This window comes from Diadema antillarum, unplaced genomic scaffold (genome assembly GCF_040938485.1).
Source record: "Diadema antillarum isolate AM-2024a unplaced genomic scaffold, OU_Dant_1.0 scf00000123, whole genome shotgun sequence".
Classification (NCBI taxonomy): domain Eukaryota; kingdom Metazoa; phylum Echinodermata; class Echinoidea; order Diadematoida; family Diadematidae; genus Diadema; species Diadema antillarum.
The window spans coordinates 1,156,898-1,178,056 of record NW_027271012.1 but is presented as its reverse complement, the minus strand read 5'-3'; the positions used below and the strand labels follow the sequence as shown (position 1 = coordinate 1,178,056).

Sequence of the window (21,159 nt, the reverse complement as noted above, 5' to 3'; positions counted from 1 at the left end):
CACATCGTGTGTCAATCAAGCAATGTTTCATAATTTTTTAGCATGTGGTAACAAGGTAAAATGGACTTGGTCTAGAAATGTTGTGCCAGAAGAAGTAGTAGGGTAGGAAGAAGGGAAGGGGGGAGGGGTGGGGATGTAGAGAGAGGGTCTCCATGTAAACCACCCCTCCTGGCCCCATTGGAGTTGGCTGTAGCTTTGCTGTAAAGATTGAATGTAAAAACCAATCATTGATTTCCGCCGGGGCGTGCACACACGTTTCTCCCCCTCGCCAGTCATGAAACATGATTCTATCGATCGTGCCGTTATTCTGCTGGGGTAAATGCCGACGGGTGTGCCTTTGGAATACAGATGGTATTGATTCCAGCGGAACCTTGTTGGTTTTACTAACATAAATCTGGAACTAGGAGAGTTTCCTGGTGGTACTTCCAAGATGCTGCCTCCTCGCAAAGTTTTACTTTCATTTTGATTTCACTTTCTTGGAAATTAAACCTTCTCTCTGTAGCTTTAAAATATCTTTGAATTCCTTTCATCAGTCAGGTGGTGGTAATCATGCAATTTAGAAATCATTATATCTTGTGTCTTTGTTCTCTTCAGAGCTTACAAATGTGCAAGGCAAACAGTGTAATCAAAATGTCCTGCATGCAATAACAACAACAACAACAACAAATATTTGAGCTCTCAGACAAGCTTGCAAGTGACTTAAAAAATGCACATTAGACTTACAACAATAGAATAAATGATTTTGATATAATTGATAATGTAATTAATTGATTATTAAGATAATTTTAATCCCTCTTTCAGAAAAAAAAAACTTTGACACTTTCTACCTTAAAGACTATGCATGGCATTTGTGTCACAGCAGGTTGTTGTTATATTTTGTATCAATTTTGCGAGTGTAAATTGCCCTGCAAAATTGTAAGAAATTATATCATTATGAACTATCTGAGGTATACAGTATTTATTGCAAAGAGCATGAAAGTTTATCGAAATGTAGGCCACACATATAATCTCTTGATTAAGTGAAGTTGAATGAGAAAGAGAGAGAGAATGAGAGATGGAGAAAAAACAGTTTCATGAAGTTGATGAGAATATATTCATGTTCTCCAGAGTTAAAGGCCTTGATTTCAAAGAGGTAGATAAAGGTGCATCCATGGAATTGTAACTTCAAGAAAATGTACAAGGCAGCCATTTTAGATTTGACCAGGCTCTACAGGTGCATTGTGTATGAGAGGTACAGTACTGCAGAATCTGGAGTGTGAAATCTGCAGTAGATCTGAAGGAAGTAAAAAGCTAGTGGCAAGCAGAGAGAAAGAGAGAGAGAGAGAGAGAGTTGTCATGGCAACAAGAGTGTCTGAAACCAGGCTTGCTGAACTTTTCATAACACATTTATGCAGTACCAGTATATTGATAAATTGTTGAGTTTACCTGATGATATTAGCGTCCTCACCATATGGAATGATGCATGAATAAAAATTGATTCATAGACTGCTATTTATGATGCCAGTATGATTCATAATGGTTTGATGACATTGACTTTTTAGTGCTGGCATTTTATTTTAAGGGGAAATTACCACATAATCATCCGTGATGATGTTGTTGTTTTGTTTTGTTTAAGTTTGTAGACTCCCTCAATAATCTGTTTTGAATGTTTGCCATTTTTCTCTGAAAGTCAAACGTTGCACGTTATATTACTCATTCAACATCAAAAGGGCAATGCACTTCTGGGAAGTTATGTCAGGGTTTGTAGTGGAATAATTTTTCATCAAAATTGCAGTTCTTTTAAGTATGTTAAGGTACAAATGTTGGTATATGATAATACTTCTCAAAAGGACTTCCGAAAACTCTTGTTTGGTGATGCCAGGTTTACTGGGATCATTCCCCAAAGTGTCATTTCTGATGTGCTTTTGAAAGAAAGATGTTGAATTTAATGTTACCTTATGAAAGGGAACCTACCTAAAAAATACAAAAGAGTGGATTAAAAGCTCAAAAACCCACTGATAGACAAGACAGAATTCTTTATTTAGAGCTTAAACTTTTAAATTCACCAAAAAGCCATGCAATCCAGTTTACATCAGTGAAATCTAACAGCTACGTAACTCAAAGATCGAAAAGAAAGTGTGTGTGTGTGTGTGTGTGTGTGTTTGTTTGTGTGAGAGATTGAGAGATGGAGAGAGGGGCATTGACTTCTAAAAGTGGAAAACAAGTTTAATACTCACCACGATATTTTCTTTTCTAAGAATATCACTCCATGAAAGTGATTTTGTGCTGTAATGACCTTCTGAGTTTTATGGTTCATCCCAAGGTGAACTCTGAGCGAGGTTTTGTCGTTGATGACCACTGCTATATTTTAAGAATATATATCATGGGGTGTCTGTTTGTGTGACACACTAGATGGTGAACTGGAAAAAGAAAAACAGCAGAATTTGCACTAATTTTCAATTGTGTTATTTAAAGAAGCATCTACAGAGATTTGGATGTCATGCATTTTTATTTTTAAAGTTAGTTGTAGAGGCATATCTAGCCACATTGGAAGAACCAAAGACTGCTAAAAACAGAGCTGAGCAAAAAAATCCTCTTAATTCAGGGATTTGTGATTCGGAAGAATTATGGTTATTTAAAGACTGGCACCCCAAAAACACACCACTGACCAAAAAACTCCATGATTAGTAAAGCCCCAGATTAGCTTTGAGGAGGATGTTCTTATTCTCTCTCACTTTCCTCTCTTTTTCTTGCTCTCCCTTTCTTTCTCATGCTTTTACTGTCTCCTATATATAGACATCAGTCGGCAATCAAAAGGATTATCAATGATGACACCCAAGCGGTGCAGAAAAAAACAAGCCAAATTGTCGTACTTACCTTGTTTGTCATGGCATGCTGCAATTCTTCCCTACCTCTTTAATTCTGGCGTTATTTAACTCCTTTTTTTTTTCCTTATAACTGTCGCTGAAAAACAACTATAATGACAGGGAGAGTATATTTCAAAACAGGTTGTCCCAAAGTCTCTAAATGTAAATGTTGCTTATTCTTTGTTTGTTTAAATTTGAATATGGAAACTGGAATATCTAGTCAGTCCGTGTTTACTGTCAAACAATATAGGATATGTTGAATAAAACCAGAGTTTTTTTCGTTGTTGTTGTTGCTTGTTTGTTTGATATTGGGCGATATCTCGTTTGGCAAAGAGCATAATCTTGTTTTGGTTGAAAGAAATGTGTACAATACAATGGCAACACATTTTTAAGAAAGCATGGATATATCATTTGACATTTTGTTATTTGTTCACCCCCATTGGCAAAGGGCATTATCTTGGTTATGGTTGAAAGAAGCGTTTACAAATTGGCAAAACATGTTCAAGTAAGAATATATTTGATGTTTTGTTTTTTGTTCATCTCTGTTCCCATTAAGCAGAATTTGTAGATCTCTTTGATTGCATCTCTATTGCCCATGTTTCAATTCCGTGTGTAGGATAATAATCAGTCATTTCTTGTTGTTTTAACCCTGTGTTCACACGGAAACTGTTTATCAGTCTTTCATTTAAATTCTCCCCTCTCGTTACCATTTGCTGCAGGATGAACGTTGTGTGCCCGATCATTGACGTGATCAGCGACGACAATTTTGCCTTCCACACAGGCTCCGACATGACGTACGGAGGGTTCAACTGGAAACTCCAGTTCCGCTGGTACCCAGTCCCGCAGCGAGAGGTGGATCGCCGCGGCGGCGACAGAACGCTGCCTCTCAGGTGAACATTGTTTTCCCAAAGTGATTTCTCTGTCAGTGACTCCAGTAAACCTTAAGCCCGCCGCACACATTATGATCAGACGGATTGCACGATTCTAAGGCATACGACCAGTCACACGACTCGACATCGCACACTTAACAATAACAAGTAGGCTTACGACAGTTCTGGCTTCAGTGCATCCGTAACGTAGAGTAAAGAAGTGTATGCATTGCGCACTGCGCACGTTTGCATTTTACTGTATCATGATTGGCTGAAAGCCCACGACTGGTCTTGAAAATTCAACATCTCAAATCTCTACGGCTGGCACTAAGACCCAGTCGCACGGCTGGAAACTGGCAAGGACAAGACTGGTGACGTCATACTTCCGCTCTTATGGTTGTTCGACCGGTCTTATCATAATAGCGTACGGGGGCTTTACACTCACAAGGCCTATTCACACATGCTAGAATCACAGTTTAGAATTTTGCAACCATTCATTCTACTATGTATACACTGGTCCTGAAAACTACATAATTTACTGAAAGACTAATGTATACATGCATCATCAGGTTCTTAGCTGTGGTGTTGTAAGTCATATTGCTCTGCTGGAGTGTACATGCTCAGTCTTGGGGGTCTATGTTGCCAAATTTGTCTCAATCCACAGTCTACCGTCTGTGATAGCCTAGTGTATGATAAAAACAAACAACAAACAATGATAATACATCTTTGCTCTGCTGGGTACTGTTAGTTTCCTCCATTTTTCAATGTCAGACTACAGGGTATTACAAACTAGTTGAAGCGACGTAAGAACATGGTGGCAGTAAATACACAACAATACTGTACCAAAACTAGGCCTTGAGTAACCTAGAGCAGGGTTAAAAAGCATGCAGTTAGACTGCCCACGTCCACTAGCGAGTTGCAATCTGGCAGTGAACAAGGTCACATGACTAAAATTGTGAAATTCCTATGGTTTTCATTTGCTCACACAACTTTGCAAAGTTTCAAGTAGGTTTTTTTGTCTCTTTTTTTGTGCAGCTTTGGAGAGGTTGCCTAGCAACCTAGCAACTAAGTTCACAATTTTTGCAAGGGAGAGTAAATGGGCTTACTACATTTTGAAGAATCATAATAAAGTGAGGAAAAATATGAATTTCACTCTTTCCATGCTATCTCCACATCTGTCTCTTTCTGTTACTATCCCTTGCCCTTTTTATTTTTTATTTTTAAATGGGACAGCAATCCAATCCTTGAGCTGGCTTATATTTGTAGAAGAGCTCTCTGAGCTATAAATCATCCACATTTGATAGAACTTTAAGAGACAAACTATATCAGTATACATGGTGTGTGCAGTCAGTCCTACAAGCATTCCAAAGCTTGGTTCTAAAATGTTGTGCTGTATGTCTAATTGTATTCATGTGACGTTGCTAGTAGCACTGTCATTTACACATGGCAGAGTGTTTCAGGCAGATTGAATAAATCCATTTTCACAGCAGTAGAAGAATCAAATGTTTTATGGACATGTCTACTATAAACATAAAACATTTAATGATTCCGCCTTTATGACATTGGCTTATTAATGGACAGACATGGAGATAAAGGGCTCAAAAAGGGACAGCTGCGGAAGCGTAGAATAAAGTAGACAAGCACATTTATTTCTCGTTTGGAAACAGAGGTTCAAAAAGAGTTCATGTGATCTCGTAATGAAGAGTTTCAGACTTGCGAAAAAATTCATTTGAATGCTTGTTTGGGAACATGGTAATTGAAGTATTTTATGTAAGTCTGAAAACAAACCTGAATCATGTGTCTCCAAAACGTGTTCATCGATTGACATTTGGCCAATTATGGTTCAGAGGTGTTTTTTCTAATCAACTTTTACTTGACTCTGGCTGAAACCCGCAGTAGAGTTTTTTTTTTTTTTTGTAATCTGAAACCCTTCTCTGAGTCAGCGAGAAAAGGGTTAATGGATTGCTCGTGTCTGATTGTCTGCGTTCATTTGGATTTTAAGCGAACAGGGGTATTCGTATCACTGAGGAGGCGCTCCAGACGCCGGCAGATTAGCCTAATTTCTGAGTAATCCCTATAGACCTCAAGTAGGGCGGCAGTGTGTGTGTGTGTGTGTGTGTATGTGCGTGCAAACGTACAAATGTGTGTAAGTGCATGTGTGCGTGTGTACATGTGAAGGCAAGTGTTTTCGTATGACTGTGTGTGTGTATACATGTGTTTGCGTGTGAATGCATAGCTATACATGTGTAGCAGCCATTTCCAGATGTGTAATTAAACCATTGAGAATGGGCTGATTTTGCTTCAGCATGCATTTTTCATAGACACCTGCCTGAGAATACTCGGGACTCATCTTTACCGGGTTAAAAACTGCCTTGTTTTTCATTTTGAAAAAAGTGGGCATGAAGTCAAAGTTTTTCATTATGGGGGAGGGGGGGATCAACATAGACCTTTGGTCTTTCTACGGCTGAATGCGAGATTTTTAGCTAATTTGCAACATAATTATGCTAACGTTGATATAACATGAGATATGGAGACTACAAAGAGAAAAAAGATATGCAAGACGAAAATATGAATGTAGTGATGTACATATATACTGAACGCAGCTAAGAATTATAAATATAGTTACATATTTATATATTCAAATATTCATATAATGATATATTTGTGTATAATCAGATATTTACGTAATAATCATACATATTTATACTGTAAAATCAGAATTTTTTGTGTGCATGAAATTTTCATGAATTTTTCACAAATTTCATGAGGAATAAACAATGGCGAAATTGAAATGCGCGCAAAAGTTCTTGTGCCACACTCACTTATGCATTGATTCACAAAAATTCATGCCGCGAAAAAGGCCGTCAGCTACAATTTGCTACAAATTTCATGCTGCGAATATTTCTTGTGTTACAGTGCATGTTTTAATGTACTATTTGAGAGTTTACAACTTCTCATCCCCATGGCAACACATAAACCCATCCATGGGTCTCTTTCACCTCAGTTGTAATCTGTTTTGAGAGACTGGCCGAGTTAATTATGAGGTGTGCAAACCGTTTAGCTTTTCCCCAGGACAGTGCAGCCTCAAGGCGGAATTCTGAGCCAGGCCATCGGTAAATTTGCAGTCCCCCAACGAGCTGGGTAAATTTGCTCTCACTTAGAAACTGGCTGTGTCCGCATAAATGTAAAGTTCATTGATGAGGATGTTCAAATGGCGTTACCATGCCCACTGGCGATTAAATGTTGACTGTTCTGAAGGGTTTCATTGTAGCAGAGTCCAACCCATTATTGTGATGAATTTGGTCAGGAAAGAAGGGTAAACTCTGTGATCAGTCATGCTGTATGTGTTTTCATTGTAAAATCCTGTCAAAAAAACCCAAAAAAAAACTCATCTCACCATAAGATGTGAATTAAGTATGGCATGATGTAATTAGCAGACCTGAAAAGAAATCTGTATTGTGATGTTTTTGTGCATAAATGATACGTGATGCTCTAAGGTGATTGCATGATGTCCTTTTTCAGTGATCTTTCTTAAAGTAATGTTTAACCAGGGAGGTGTTAGAAAAGGATAGACGACTCTTCGTAATTCATGCAAACACATGTTTTGGTTCAAAGTGTTACAATGGGATGTCTAGCATTCCACTATGCGCTTTGAAGTCATATAGTCTGCACCGCTCTAGTTGCAAAGCGAAGATCGGAGACGAAGAACGCATTTCACCTTTCGTTGAATTTCAAGCTTTATTTCCCCGTAAAATTTTAAATGAAATACTCGAATTGATTAAGAGTAGTTTAGGAAAGAATTCAATATTATAAACATGTATTTCTAGTTTCTTCGTAATGCACAAATTGAAATGAAATGAAAAATAGGCCATCTTAAAAACCTAATATTTTTCTATAATGCGCACATTTCCGCTTGTTAGTTTTCTATCCTTTAATCAGGGATATTTTGATCTTTCAAATAAAGTACTCCGCTAAAGTGTGCACCAGCATGCTTTTAAACTATAAATTTGCTGTTAAAATTGTCAGTTTTACACTGCATTTTGATTCGCTGCTCCAATTCAAGGTACACAAATTCATTGTTGCCATCACATTGAAAGAGAGAGAGCGAAATGCAGTAGGGGCAAGTATTTCTAGATGTGAGAGCGCTAGTCCCGATTACTGATGCTCTCTTTTGTCAAAGCACCTGATTTTTACCTGTAGTTAAGCGCATAACTTCTCGGCGGTGCCGCGCATGACTTCAAAGGAGAGCAGGAGTTGTCTCTCCTTTTCTAACACTTCCCTGGTTTAACGTAAATGAACCCTTGAATTGTAATCAACTGTGTTCCCAATAAGCCAGTTCGGGGTTAGCTCATGTGCACTTGAGTACAAATGACCTTTCATATTTCTCAGTTGGTTAGGCACTTCATTTGTTTTCAAAGTGACAAAATGCATAAGCTTGCCAGACGTAACAATTTATGGAATTCATCAGTCGTGTTCAAACAAAAAATGAATTTGTGTAGACCAGGGCACTGTTTCATGAAAGTTGTCAGCCCTGACAAGTTGTCAGTCTCAATTTTGGTAAAATCCTTGGTTTTGATTGGCTGAGAAGCTCTGGTGTCTGACTGTTACTATGGTGATTGTCAGAGACTGACAACTTGTCAGGGCTGACAACTTTCATGAAACGGTGCCCAGGTGACGAGAATGGCCCATCAATTAACACTTCGGAAAGCATCCATTTCCTTATTCTGCATTGAATGTATTAACAATCTTTTTTTGTATTGATATTTCCAAATACAATTTCTGTTGTCAGTTGGATGTGCTGGCAAGCACCGTGTTTATGAAGACTACATGAATGATCATTACACCGCAGCTGCTTATCTTAGTGAATCTAAATACCAATGTGCCCCATTGGTACAAATGACCTTGTTCTGTTCATGCTCAAAGTGGAACCCCCGAACTGGCTTATTGAATGCTTGTGCACAAACCACAACTCTTCCCCTGTAATCCATGAGAATTCATTACAGTATGTTGTTCACTTTCCTATGAGTAAAGTGCATTCTACAGGCAAGTCATTTGTGATTCTATAGGGAACTGAGACTAATCTTTCATCTCATGCCAAATTGCATGTGAAAGTGAATGTGGCTGATTTACTGTCGTCTAATGACCGAGTGGTTGCCATGGCTACTAGTACTTACACTATATACCCGGAGATTAGGCCTTGAACTTTAACCAATAGAAAATATCAATGTGAAGGAAGTTAGAATAACAAACAGCATCAAATGAGACAACACAATGAGAGAGATTGGGAGATAGGTATACAGATAGAGTGGTAGATGACTCTATTCATCTCTAGACAGATAGTCAAGTGATGAATGAGTAGATGGATAAATGAAGTGAATAGAGGAGACAGATGGAAAGATAGAAAAATGGAAGGATGGAGAGAGAGACAGATAATGGATGAATAGATAAAGAGATGCATATATATGGATGGATAGAACATTAGAAGGATAGATATGGACATATAGATGGAGAGAGATATATGGATGTAAGAATATAAAGGTAGATAAATGGAGATAGATATATGGATGTAAAAATATAAAGGTAGATAGATGGAGAGAGTTATATGGATATAAAAATATAAAGGTAGATAGATGGAGAAAGTTATATGGATATAAAAATATAAAGGTAGATAGATGGAGAGAGTTATATGGATATAAAAATATAAAGGTAGATAGATGGAGAAAGTTATATGGATATAAAAATATAAAGGTAAATAGATGGAGAGAGTTATATGGATGTAAAAATATAAAGGTAGATAGATGGAGAGAGATATATGGATGTAAAAATATAAAGGTAGATAGATGGAGAGAGTTATATGGATATAAAAATATTTAGGTAGATAGATGGAGAGAGATATATGGATGTAAGAATATAAAGGTAGATAGATGGAGAGAGATATATGGATGTAAGAATAGAAAGGTAGATAGATTTATAGATAAAGCGATAGATAAAGAGATATGGAGATCAAGTTAGAAAGATAGATATATAGATAGAAAGAAGATAAAAAGATAGATAGATAGATGGAGAGAGATATATTATGGTAAAATAGAAAGGGAGACACAAAAGATGGATAGATGAAGAAATGTATACCGTAAAGTTCCGTGTATAAGACGCACCCGTGTATAAGACGCACCCCTCATTTCGGACCTAAAATTTAAAAAAAAAAAAACAACACGAAAATGTCCACGCAAATATTGCGTGTGTTCTACATATTATTTCAGCTCAATATTTCCCTAGAATGCAGCATGTATTTGCTCTATTTTTCGTTTCCTTTTATATTTTATTTTAACGGTATTCATCGGATATCAACAAAATATGGAAGACGCAAAATGCGAGACTTGTCTCGGTACTCACTTTCTATTTGTTTCGCCTTTCAATCGTGGTACATGTGTCATGCATATCATACTCATGAGTAACAGTACGATCTTTGCTGTCATACATAGCAGAGGGTGTCTTGCATATTGACGCATGTCAGAGTGGAAGGTTCATCACGAAAAATAAGAAAAACATCAACAAGTGTAGTAGAGGGATCATACGGCAAGACGTACGGTGCGTACGGTAATTACACTCATGCACTGTTACCAGTAACATGTGTGTCTCTTGTACCATGCTTGTATGCACAGTGCTAGCCTTTTGCAAAAGGCAGCTCGCTATAATTTCAGCACAAGCACACAGAGAGCAATGGACTTGCACACACAGCGCGCAACGGGCAAGCGCTTCGATCCGATCGCTGTGTGCACGCGAGTCCATTGCAAAGCTCTCTGCATAACAATTTTACATGCAGCTGCTGCCTTTGCCAAAGGCTTGCTAGCTAGCTAGCTAGCTAGCTACAGCACAGTGTAGCTATGCTATCATCCTACAGTATGGTCTTGCACTCGTGAAATGAAGAGCAAACGAACGACATGGATATGCATGCATGCTTCACACATCGTTCATATTTACGGTGACATAGTGTCGATCCTACTCCGTATTTTACAGCTTTTGTCTATGGCCATATTGATACTAGTACATTGATAAGTTTTACGGTATCGGTAATTTAGTAATGATACCTGTACATCGCGTATTCCAGCTACTAGGTTGGCTGTTGGTAGCTTGGTAGACTGACATCGGTAGCATACAGCAGTGCTGTTAGTGTTACAGCTGTTGTCTATGGCCAGATTGATACATCGTTACTGCACAAGGCCGATGTAAGTTTATCTCGTATTTGCAGCTTTTGTGTGTGTCCAGATTGAAAGATCGCTCTTTTATCCGTAAGTTCTAGTGATTGCTTACCTTCCAAACGTTGATGGGCATACATGGCCCCAAGTTGGCCTTATAAAATTGGGTGTACATGACGGATTTTTTTCCGTGATTTGACTGTACCCGTGTATACGACGCACCCCCGATTTTCAACGTTTTCCGATGAAAAAATAGTGCGTCTTATACACGGAACTTTACGGTAGATAAAAAGGGATATACATGTATATGCAAACATAGAAAGATAGATGGAAAGAAGATAAAAAGAGATAGATGGAGAAAGATGGATGGATGAGGATAAAGAAATACACTATGAATTAATACATTAAGGTAAAAGGAGTTACAAAGAGAAAAAGGAAGTAGCATTCAGACAAATTTAGAAATTTAGAAATTTCTGTTATATTTTATATATGCATTTTTATGTATGGACAGGAAGATACTTATAAGATTTCGTGGAGTATTAATTATTCATTATTACCTGTACTGAAATGCACATAGTGCACAAATTTCTCCCTGATTGCTCTTTTCAACCTCCCTGTTTCGATGTGTGCATGTTGCCAGCCCCTGGATAATGTGTTGCTGTTGGTCTATATCTGTTGGACCAAGAATGAACCCCTCGTTTGCCCTGTGTGCAGATTGTCACACAAAACCTCATAGCGTTGTACACACTTTCCAAAGTCCCTGGCATGGAAAGGGTTAGCGGAAGTTGATAAGGTGAAGAACAAAGAGAATTGAACCAGCATTTTCTTTGGGATGCCCTTTCTCTTCACAGGGATGCAATGAAAACTCCCCCCTCCCCCACCTCTTCCTGCTACCTCCCCCATCCTATCCATATTTGTTAAATGTTTTGAAACTAAAGCTGCTCTCTGGCTTTTAATAATTAGTCGACAAATGTAATGGACAACACTTTCTTTGTTTCATCTTACAATCATGTATTGAGGATGTGTGCCGTACATTATGTATGTCACTCTCCATAAAGGATCTGTTAACTAAGAGTATTCATCATTTCTCATCCAAAAGAATGTTATGTTTGCATGTCTCTTTGATGTTTGTCACATCATTCAAACCAGTGGAAGAACTGGGTGGCCTTTACTGAAAAAAAAAACTAACTAGTAATCCAGAGCTCAACTTTCAGATGCAAAGAGTTTTTGGTTTGTTTCTTTTTTCATTTACCTATGATATGTTAAACACTTATGAAACAGCCGTTCATTTCAGTCTTTACAGTATGCATTTTTTTTTTGGGTTACAGTTTAATATAAAATGTGATACCTTCACATGCTTCTGTTTTTAACCAAAATGAATGTTCAGAAGAGACCTGATGAAAATTCAGTTTATGAGCACTGCAGCTTTTTTGTGGCACACCGCCAAGAGATCTTACCGTGGCATCTCATCAGGGGTAAATGGTCCGGGACGAATGGCTTCCTCGCGGGGTCGAGAAAATTTCCATTTCATGAGCAGGTTGTCGGCTTTTGAGATTGACCTAGAAAGAAAGTCACCTTGCCGGCTGTGGAAGTGTGCAGCAGCATTTTTTTAATTGATGTTTTCCCCTGTGTAGGCTTTCTGTAACTTCTGATCACTAGCAGGATGTTCAGACACAAAAAAATTATACTAGAACGGTATAGATATACCAAAACTTTGTAGCCATACGATGAATTTATACGTCTGAACGCTGACTAAGGAAACGACGTATAACGAAATGTCAGTCAGAGCATCGTTTTTAACTAGAACTCGATAACGAATCAGCATTCCATTGTGTCCATTGTTTAGCGACCATAGAACGATATAACTGGGCGGGGCTTAATGGGAGCAAGTACAAAAGGTGACCTTGTACCTGTCACTCATGACCATAACAACATGCTTAGTGAGAAACTGCACACCTATACGATGTTTTTCCGGAATGGTCAAAATTAGCGTCTGAACAGTCTGTCGGCTATACGATGATTCTTTGTGCATTGTTTCTTTATCAAGTTTTGGTATAACCTGGCTTGCGTCTGAACAGGGGGTTGTATTTGAGTAGCAGCAGTAGCAGCAGCAACAACAACAACAAAATGTACAAAAGTGTGGTCAATGTTCAATGGACAGTGTATCCTGGAAGGTAGATGGTAGAGGCTTGCCTTGTCTCAAATGACACTTTAGATAGATTCGTACAGTTGTCTACTACAGGATACTTTAAGGTACACATTAGATTTAAGCCACTTTCAACAGCATGAAGGAATAGGAGAAAAAGCTACCAGTTTTGAAGCCAGCTTGGTGTTCCAAAGAGTGTTCGAAGCAGTGAAAACTCTTCCCCCTATGCTCAACATTCTACTTTCTATTATTTTTTAAATTCCTGTTTTTTGTTTTTGATTTTTATAACTTTGCTATGATGTCTGTGAATGCGGGGAACAGAGATCTACGTACATGTTTATGTGGGACTTGCCAGTTTTGCACAATTGCAAGATGTACAATGTAAACATGTGGCCTTTGTAAACCGATACAACCAGCACATATTGTGAGCAGGGATTTATATCTGGCAATCACAGTTCTAAATATAGAAAACATTTTGCTTTGCTATTACATTAATGTGATATTTCTACATTTCATTATTTTAATAGCCCTGAGTAAAATGTGAGTAGGTCTGCCTCCATATTCACTGCATTCTGTGGGATAGTGTGAGTTTGTTCCGCTTGGTTACTAGTAGTTTGCCAACTAGATTGTTTGTTGTCGTTTTTTTTTGGGGGGGGGGGGGGGGGGGAGAAACGGTCCAAAAGAGGCGGTACAAGGATGGAAGAGTTGAAAAAGGTTAGAAATGATGCCGCAATGTTAAACCCTACTCCCACCTGCCAATATTATTGTGGAGTATTTGGTAGTGTATGTGGTCTTTACCAAGTTTTTGAGTTTTGATTTGTGCGAATTTGCAATTTCATCTGCTCAGAGCAACTGTATGCAGTTTTCTGCCTTTCAACAACTTCTTTTCCTGTGAAGAGCTGGTGAATGCTGGGGCTGTTAGATCATTGCTGTGCCTTCAGAATACCGCAAATTGTCACACCGATCCTGCTGTGGTGCTTGAAGCGCCCACGTATTGGGGGAGTATTTACTCAGGTTCAGAAAGTGGCCCCCGGACTACTACCACTTAGCCCCCTTTACCACCGATCCATCGCCATGTTGTCTCCCATCCCTTAGTTCCCCCTTGTCTGTCTTCTAATTCCCTCCCTCATCGGTCCTTCTCCCTCAACCCCTCCCCTTCCTCTGCCTCCTTATCCATCTACCATCTACTCCTCAATCATCCACTCTTCTTCCTCATTCTTCTACTCCCCTTCCTTATTCCTCCACTTTCCTTCTTCAATCCTCATCCGTCTGCATCTCCACATGTATCTACTCTTCCTCATCCATCTTCTTTTTCATCCTACAACTTTCTCATCATTTCCCCTTGTCTCACACCCCTCTTTCTCCCCTCCCCTTCCTTACTTCTCATCATCCTTCACCCATTCCTTATTCCTCCACACTCATTCCAGTCCTTAATGCTCTTCATCCATCATCCTTCCTCATTTCTCAACTCCCAATCTTCATTCGTGCTCATCCTTCAACCCTTCCTCATTCTTCCAGTCTTTTACCTCATTGCTTCTCATCCCTCAACTCCTCTACATTCATCTACTCTCCTCCCGTATTCCTCCCCTTTCTCATCACATGCCTTTCATATTCCTTCCCCTTATCTTCCAAACCTTCCTCAATTTTCAACCCCTCCTAATCCTCCGACCCCTTATTTCTCACCCATCCTCATCCTGCATCCTCTCTTCATTCCTCACCCCCTCCTCATCTCTCCCCCTTCCCATCTCCCATCTCCTCATCCCTCCCTCCCTCCCTCATTCCTCAACCCCTTTCTTGGTCCTCACCAGCCCCCACTCCTAAAAGCATTATCCCCTTCTCATGCCTCATCCCCCTTCTCATTATGTCCTCTACACCAACAAGGTCACTCCTTTGCTGACAATCAATTACTTCAGAATAGTGAGGCCCTCAGTGGAGGTAAGGTAAAGAACGTGATGAGTTTCCATGTACAATGTAGTGCCGTTGTTGAACTGCAAACTGCATAATTGCTTTCTGACAGGGAGTATAGATCATTCTTAAACTCCCAGTGAAGGCTGTGGTATACTTACTGTAGATAAGGGATGAGTAGATTGTGTTAAGCTAAAGTCATCTCAAATAGGTTAAATATGAACTTAACACACAACAAAGTCCACACTCGAGGAAACCAAGGAAAAGAGGCATTATATAGTATGATTGCAATTTTGTGAAATAGAACAATTGATATTGCATCCCTTGTTTGGTTTTGACCTCTAAAACATGATCTCGGAGGCAGAGCTTGCGTGACCTTCCAACCACTTCCTGTGATAAACCGTTGCTACATTTGTATAGATAGTTTGTACTTTGGGTTGATGCATACAATGTAGCTGCCACTGCACTCTGCTATACATCGTATGTATGTTTGATCGACATGGCACAAAGGATTAGGCCTTCCTTCCTCTCGAGCATGAGGCTCAAATATCTATGACATTGACACTGGTGTGCATTCTCATTTTAGAATAAAAAAAAGTTGCTATGGTAATTTGCAAATTCTCAGAATTTTGCATCCCAACAAATCACCTTCAAAAATATCTGGTAATTTGCAAATTCTCAGAATTTTGCATCCCAACAAATCACCTTCAAAAAGACCCTCGAGGATTGTGTTGCCGTCTTGCTGAGATTGTGCGGCAGCTGAAAAGTCAGCGGTAAATACATTGAACGTGACTCATAGTCACAGTGACAGCTTAAGAATGAAATATAATGTCTGATTTCCTCGCCTTCTTTCACTTTTATTTAACTTCCTCTGTTTCACGTTGGGACGAAACAAGGTACGGTGCATATAACAGAGCATTCTGAGACATGACATTTGTATTATGTAAAACCAAAGTTTAAAACAAAAAAGAAGAAAAATGACACCTAGTAGTACATGTGTAGCACGCAATGGTGTGGTATACTGTAAAAGTGGAAAGTTTAGCGGTGTTGAAATGTTTGCGCATTTCGCGCAAAAAGGAGCTTAGTGCAAAAATAAAAGCATGTGAATGTTTTTTCTTGCGGTGTGTTCCCGTAGTTGATGTCTTAATTCTGCGGAATTAAGCACGTGGGAAACTCATCTTACCCGGCAGAGCACGAAAAATTACTTGTGTGGAGATATCCACTTTTAAAGTACACACACACACACACACACAGAAGAAAGGGAAAGGCAGTGTGACCTCTTGTTGAACTATGAGGCCTTGTAAAAGACAAAGTTCCTTGGAATAGACTCGCAGAGGCAAATCAAACTATTATAGAACCTGGGAGAAATTCTCATGGAATACCGGGTGCTTTAATTGTTCCTGTGGCGAAAAGTAAAAAGATAGAAGAAAATGCCACAGGGACACCACATTCATGATCCTAACATGAGGCTTGATTTCTGTGGAAATCGCAGCGATGCGCTTCTGTAATGGGATACGGGTGCCTGCACATTTAGAACTAATGATGGTAAGAAACTTACAGAATGAATCATCTGATAAATCTTAGAGTAACAAAGATTTGCTGGGGCATAAAATTTAGTGGGGGAACCCCCGAAACATTTATTGTACCTTACATTGTATATTCCTTTTTTATTTCGTTTGTTTGTTTGGTTGGACTTACTATGCCTGGCTGTATGCAATAGTGATTGAATTTACTGCTGTATTTATGAGCAGAGATGTTTACAATTTTTTATGCTTTGTTTTCTTCTTTTTTTTTTAAATAAATGCCATCTGTTACATAGTTTGATGACTATCACATTGTCATGAGTAAAAAGTATGGATCCTTATGAGCAAGATGTGGCAACATGTCTGTATTTAGACCATTTCTTAAATATTACCATGCTGAAACTTGTCATGGTCTTCTATTCAAGTTGACTTACACATGTATCTAATAAAAAAAAGTAAAATTAGAGAAACAGAAAGATGGAAGTATCTGCAAAATCAAACAAAGAATGAGAAAGCTGTGAATTTGTACATTTTTCCTTTTATTTTTCATGAATACATGCAAGTTTGCAAACAGGGCAGAACTTCTAAATTTCAGAATTTTCTCAATTGGGGTTCAATTCTGATTTATTAAAAAAAAAAGGGATTCTGTTTTGTATTATTTCCTTCTGTCTGTAAGTGCCTGTGTAAACACACTGTGGAATCGTACTTCGACTTTTTTAATTCTGTCCCTCAACCCACTACAGATCCCCTACCATGGCTGGGGGGCTCTTCTCAATAGACAAGAGCTACTTTGAAGAAATCGGAACGTACGACGCCGGTATGGACGTCTGGGGCGGCGAAAACCTCGAAATCTCATTCAGGGTGAGTCGCGAGTCGCCGTTTCTCCATTATTCTTTTTGAAAGTTTGTTTTCCCTGTCTATCCATGTAATTGCGTGTGTTTGAGTTGAATCGTGTTGTATTTTTTTTTTTTTTTTGCTTTTTTTTTTGCTCGGCATGGATGAAGGGGATCAACATACTGTATAGGTCGTGGATGACTCTTTGTCCTTTGTCCTTTTATGCTTCTGAACGTACAGTGTGCACTTGGTTTCTGCTGATGCGTAAACTGGTGTATTCGATTCAGTGACCATTCCCTTCAAACATGCATTGCTTGTAACCAGCAAGTTCATGCCTTGCCAGCCACTTCCAAGGCTCTGAGCTGCATTTTGCTTCAAAAACTGCATAAAAAAAGAAGGTTTTTCCAAAAAAAAAAATGTTCACACAACGTTTTCCTTGCGTCCATTTCCATTTTGCAGCGCAACAGGCTCCTTTCCTTACCATCTGTTGTAGAAGGGTAAAGTTCAACTCGTGATGACCTTTGGGTCAAAAGGTCAATGTACTGTAAATAATAATAACAACAACAACAACAAACATTCATGGCATGAAGCTTTCTTGAGTTGCAGCTGATGGCCATTTTCATGGTATGAAACTTTCATAAATTGCCACTGGTATTCAAGGCGTTGTGTCGGCAAAAACTTCTGCTTGCATTTTTACTTTCGCGAATCGTGGCTCCACGTGAAATTCATGAAAGTTTCATGCACGCTGAAATTTCTGGTTTTACAGTATGCTGCCTCAAAAGTCGAACGTGAAACAGAATGAGGAAAGGATGTCCCTTAAGTCTCCCTCGAGAAGCGAGTGATTGATAACTCCCGAGGAGGCCACTTCATGGCTCATTGATCGAGGTTCGATCATCCACACTCTATAGGCTAGGGAGACATTCAGCACTCGTTTTATAGTTTCAAAAAGCAGATGAATACCTGATGGCTGATCAGGAACCCTGCAAGATAAAAGAAAAGAGATGATAATCTCCATTATATTGGTGAGAGTGGTGACTGCTCTCATGAAGAAAGAGACAGAACCAATGAGAGACGGAATGATTCTTCATCTTCTAGTGGGGCAATGCCTTGAGGCAAAAGTTTTAGTCTTCATTTTTCATGCCTCTGTCCGTAAGGGGTGCAGGAGATGTTATGTCTTCAGGCCAACATTCTGTCCATCCCAGATTTCTTCATCACCTTTTCAGTGAATAGATGAAGAATTTATGTTAACCCGTTAAGGACGAGTCCCGAGTATGCTCGGGCAGGTGTCTATGGGAAAAATCTGTGTTGTAGCAAAATCAGCCCATCCTCAACGGGTAAACAGTGAAAGCAACCTTGAGTTGGTCTCCTTTAGTAACTGGCACAGGTACATTGTATGCTACAGGGTGCATGAAGCTTAAGTGCATAGTGTAGAATCTGGGCTAATCTAATGTCAAAGGCCAAAGATCAGAGGTCACAGATCATGAAATGGGAATTTAAGAAATATAGAATACATTAGTGAAGATTGATAAAACTTGGACGATCTGTTCAGAAGCTGTGAACATGAAAGTTTGGTGAAACCTTGTGCCGTCATCATGGGGTAAAATTGCTATGAAGATACAAATGTGTCATGTAATCTCATGGTAGGGTAACGATAAAGCAAGAATGTAAAGAGAAATCCACATAATTTCATTTTCCTGGAAGGGAAATTTACCCTGAATATATATATTTGTTCAGTGAAAGCAAAAATAAAGTAGAACACATTGGTGAAGTTTGAGGAAAATTCATTCAGAAATTAAGAGTTCAAAAGGAGTAGATTGTGTGTGTTCATTGCTGGATGAAGGGGAATAATAAAACAAAATCTAAAGGGCAATCAACAAGTTTTCATTTTCTGGCAGAATAATGGAGCTTACTTCTTACAACCTCCTTCAGAAGCAGGGAGAATTATATGTGACCGTGCACCTCAAAACGAACATAAAGTCGCACACACTGATTTTGCGTGAGGACTGAAAAATAAGTGAAATGGGTCTACCTAGTCGAACTTGACTTTTTCATATTTTCTGAAAGAGCGGGTCTTCATTTACATTATGCTAAAATTTGGTATCATAAACCGGGCAGGAAAGTGTTTTTTTTTTAGCAGTTTATCTCGAACATTTTTGGTAGAATAGTGTGATAAGGTGTGTCTTTAGAATCCCTTTTTCATTTCTGAAAAACCTTGTCCACACTCTTCACTTTCAACTCTAATATCTTTTGAAAGGATAGTGCTACTGTTTTCAAAGTTGGCATTAATTACGGACAGAATGTGTAAATGAGGCATATTCAATTTCAGTTTAATCTGATAATCTCTTCATTGCTGTTACTCTGGTGGTTTACTTCCTGTTTTTTGTCCCATTCATCGCACAGCCAGCACGGTTTGGTAAAGATTAAGCGCTTGAATAGACACTGCACTTCAGAGCCTCTTTTCTCAGTTCACACTTTTCCTGTGTTTGTGCTTTTTTTCCAATATTTAGATAGGTTAGGAGAGTCCATTTGATTAGAGTTATACATCATTTTAAAGCTTAAAGTCTGCTCTTTCAGAATATGGTCTTAACTAAAAATTCATGTCTGGCGACTTTTTGTTTGTTTTGAGGTGCAGAGTCACATATTATCCATGTCATAGTATGTCTGAAACAAGTCAAGGGAATGGAATGAAGAGGGGCCTGAGCCTGAAATTTTTGCTACATCAAGCCAATGAAATGTGTACTTTTCATAAATAATGACACTTTATTAGAATCGCAGGTATGTTTTTCTTCTTATAAATCCTCAATTGTGACATCATTGCAAGCTTCTTCTCCAGAGAAGACAGCACATGGTTAAAAACAAAACTTTTAAGAATCATAACTTACGAATGCATCATCCAATCTCCAGCAGACTTTACCAATGTGCTATTTTTATGTAGCTGCATTCTGTGAATCTATTTATCTATCTCTCTCTATTTTTTTTAAAGGTACTCCTCCCTTTAAAGACATATTTTGAGCACCTTAGGGATGGCAAGTGTATCATGATTGAAGATGCAGAGAGCTAAGAGAAAACCAGATGGAGTGAGAGATGGAGAGAGAGAGATAGAAGAGAAAAAGAAATGGGGAGAAAGAAAGCTGAAGGAATACAGAGAGGAAGATAGAGAGGAAGAAACACAAAAATCAAGGAAGGAAGGATGGAAGGTAATAGAAAATCAGGGTGAAAGAAAATTACTGAAGAATATAGGAAAGAGAGGACTAGAGGAGAAATTCTAGAACAGCCTATGCACCTGTTAGTTGCTGTTTGTGTGATTAGCAAGCTGGTAATCCAACCTGGGCAAACAGCGGCTGAGAGCCGCGGCTCTCGCTAGGAATACACGCCATCGAGACTCCTGTTGATGCGCATGAAAGCTAATTGCATTGATTTATCGTCTCACCATTGCCAGGTATTGATTTCGGCCGTTTTTTTTTTTTCGCGCATTCCCGTACGCGCGGCGTGGTATCCGTGCCGAGCAAACTGCAAGGGGATTAAGTCGCTCAGCCCCAGAGGGGTACCATGAAATGAGAGTCTTCCCGTGGATACGGGGATATGTGGCTTAGGAAGGTCATGAACCTTTTTCCACAGAAGTGTAACGTGATAATGATGATGATTCTTAAAATAGTTTTTGCAGTTTGCTGCAGATCACTGCGATTATCCTCATTCCTTTACACTAGTGTTGTTGTCATTGCTGCTTTTGATCAATAAAGAAAGCCTCACTAACATAGAAGAATGTGTATGTTTCTCTAGTGAAGATTAAGTGCTTTAATAGCTCTTGATCAGTAGTTTATCCTTGGAGAATATCATTAC

The 21,159-nt window shown here is 38.9% G+C and overlaps 1 protein-coding gene across 1 annotated transcript in view; it reads left to right on the top strand.

Moving 5' to 3' along the window:
• LOC139720223 (polypeptide N-acetylgalactosaminyltransferase 13-like) overlaps positions 1–21,159 on the top strand; it is a 127,631-nt gene that overhangs the window by 65,169 nt on the left and 41,303 nt on the right. Inside the window, exons 5-6 of the mRNA XM_071631589.1 lie at positions 3,566–3,736; positions 17,229–17,346. Of these exons, the coding sequence (XP_071487690.1) occupies positions 3,566–3,736; positions 17,229–17,346 (289 nt within the window). The remainder of the gene's footprint in view (positions 1–3,565; positions 3,737–17,228; positions 17,347–21,159) is intronic.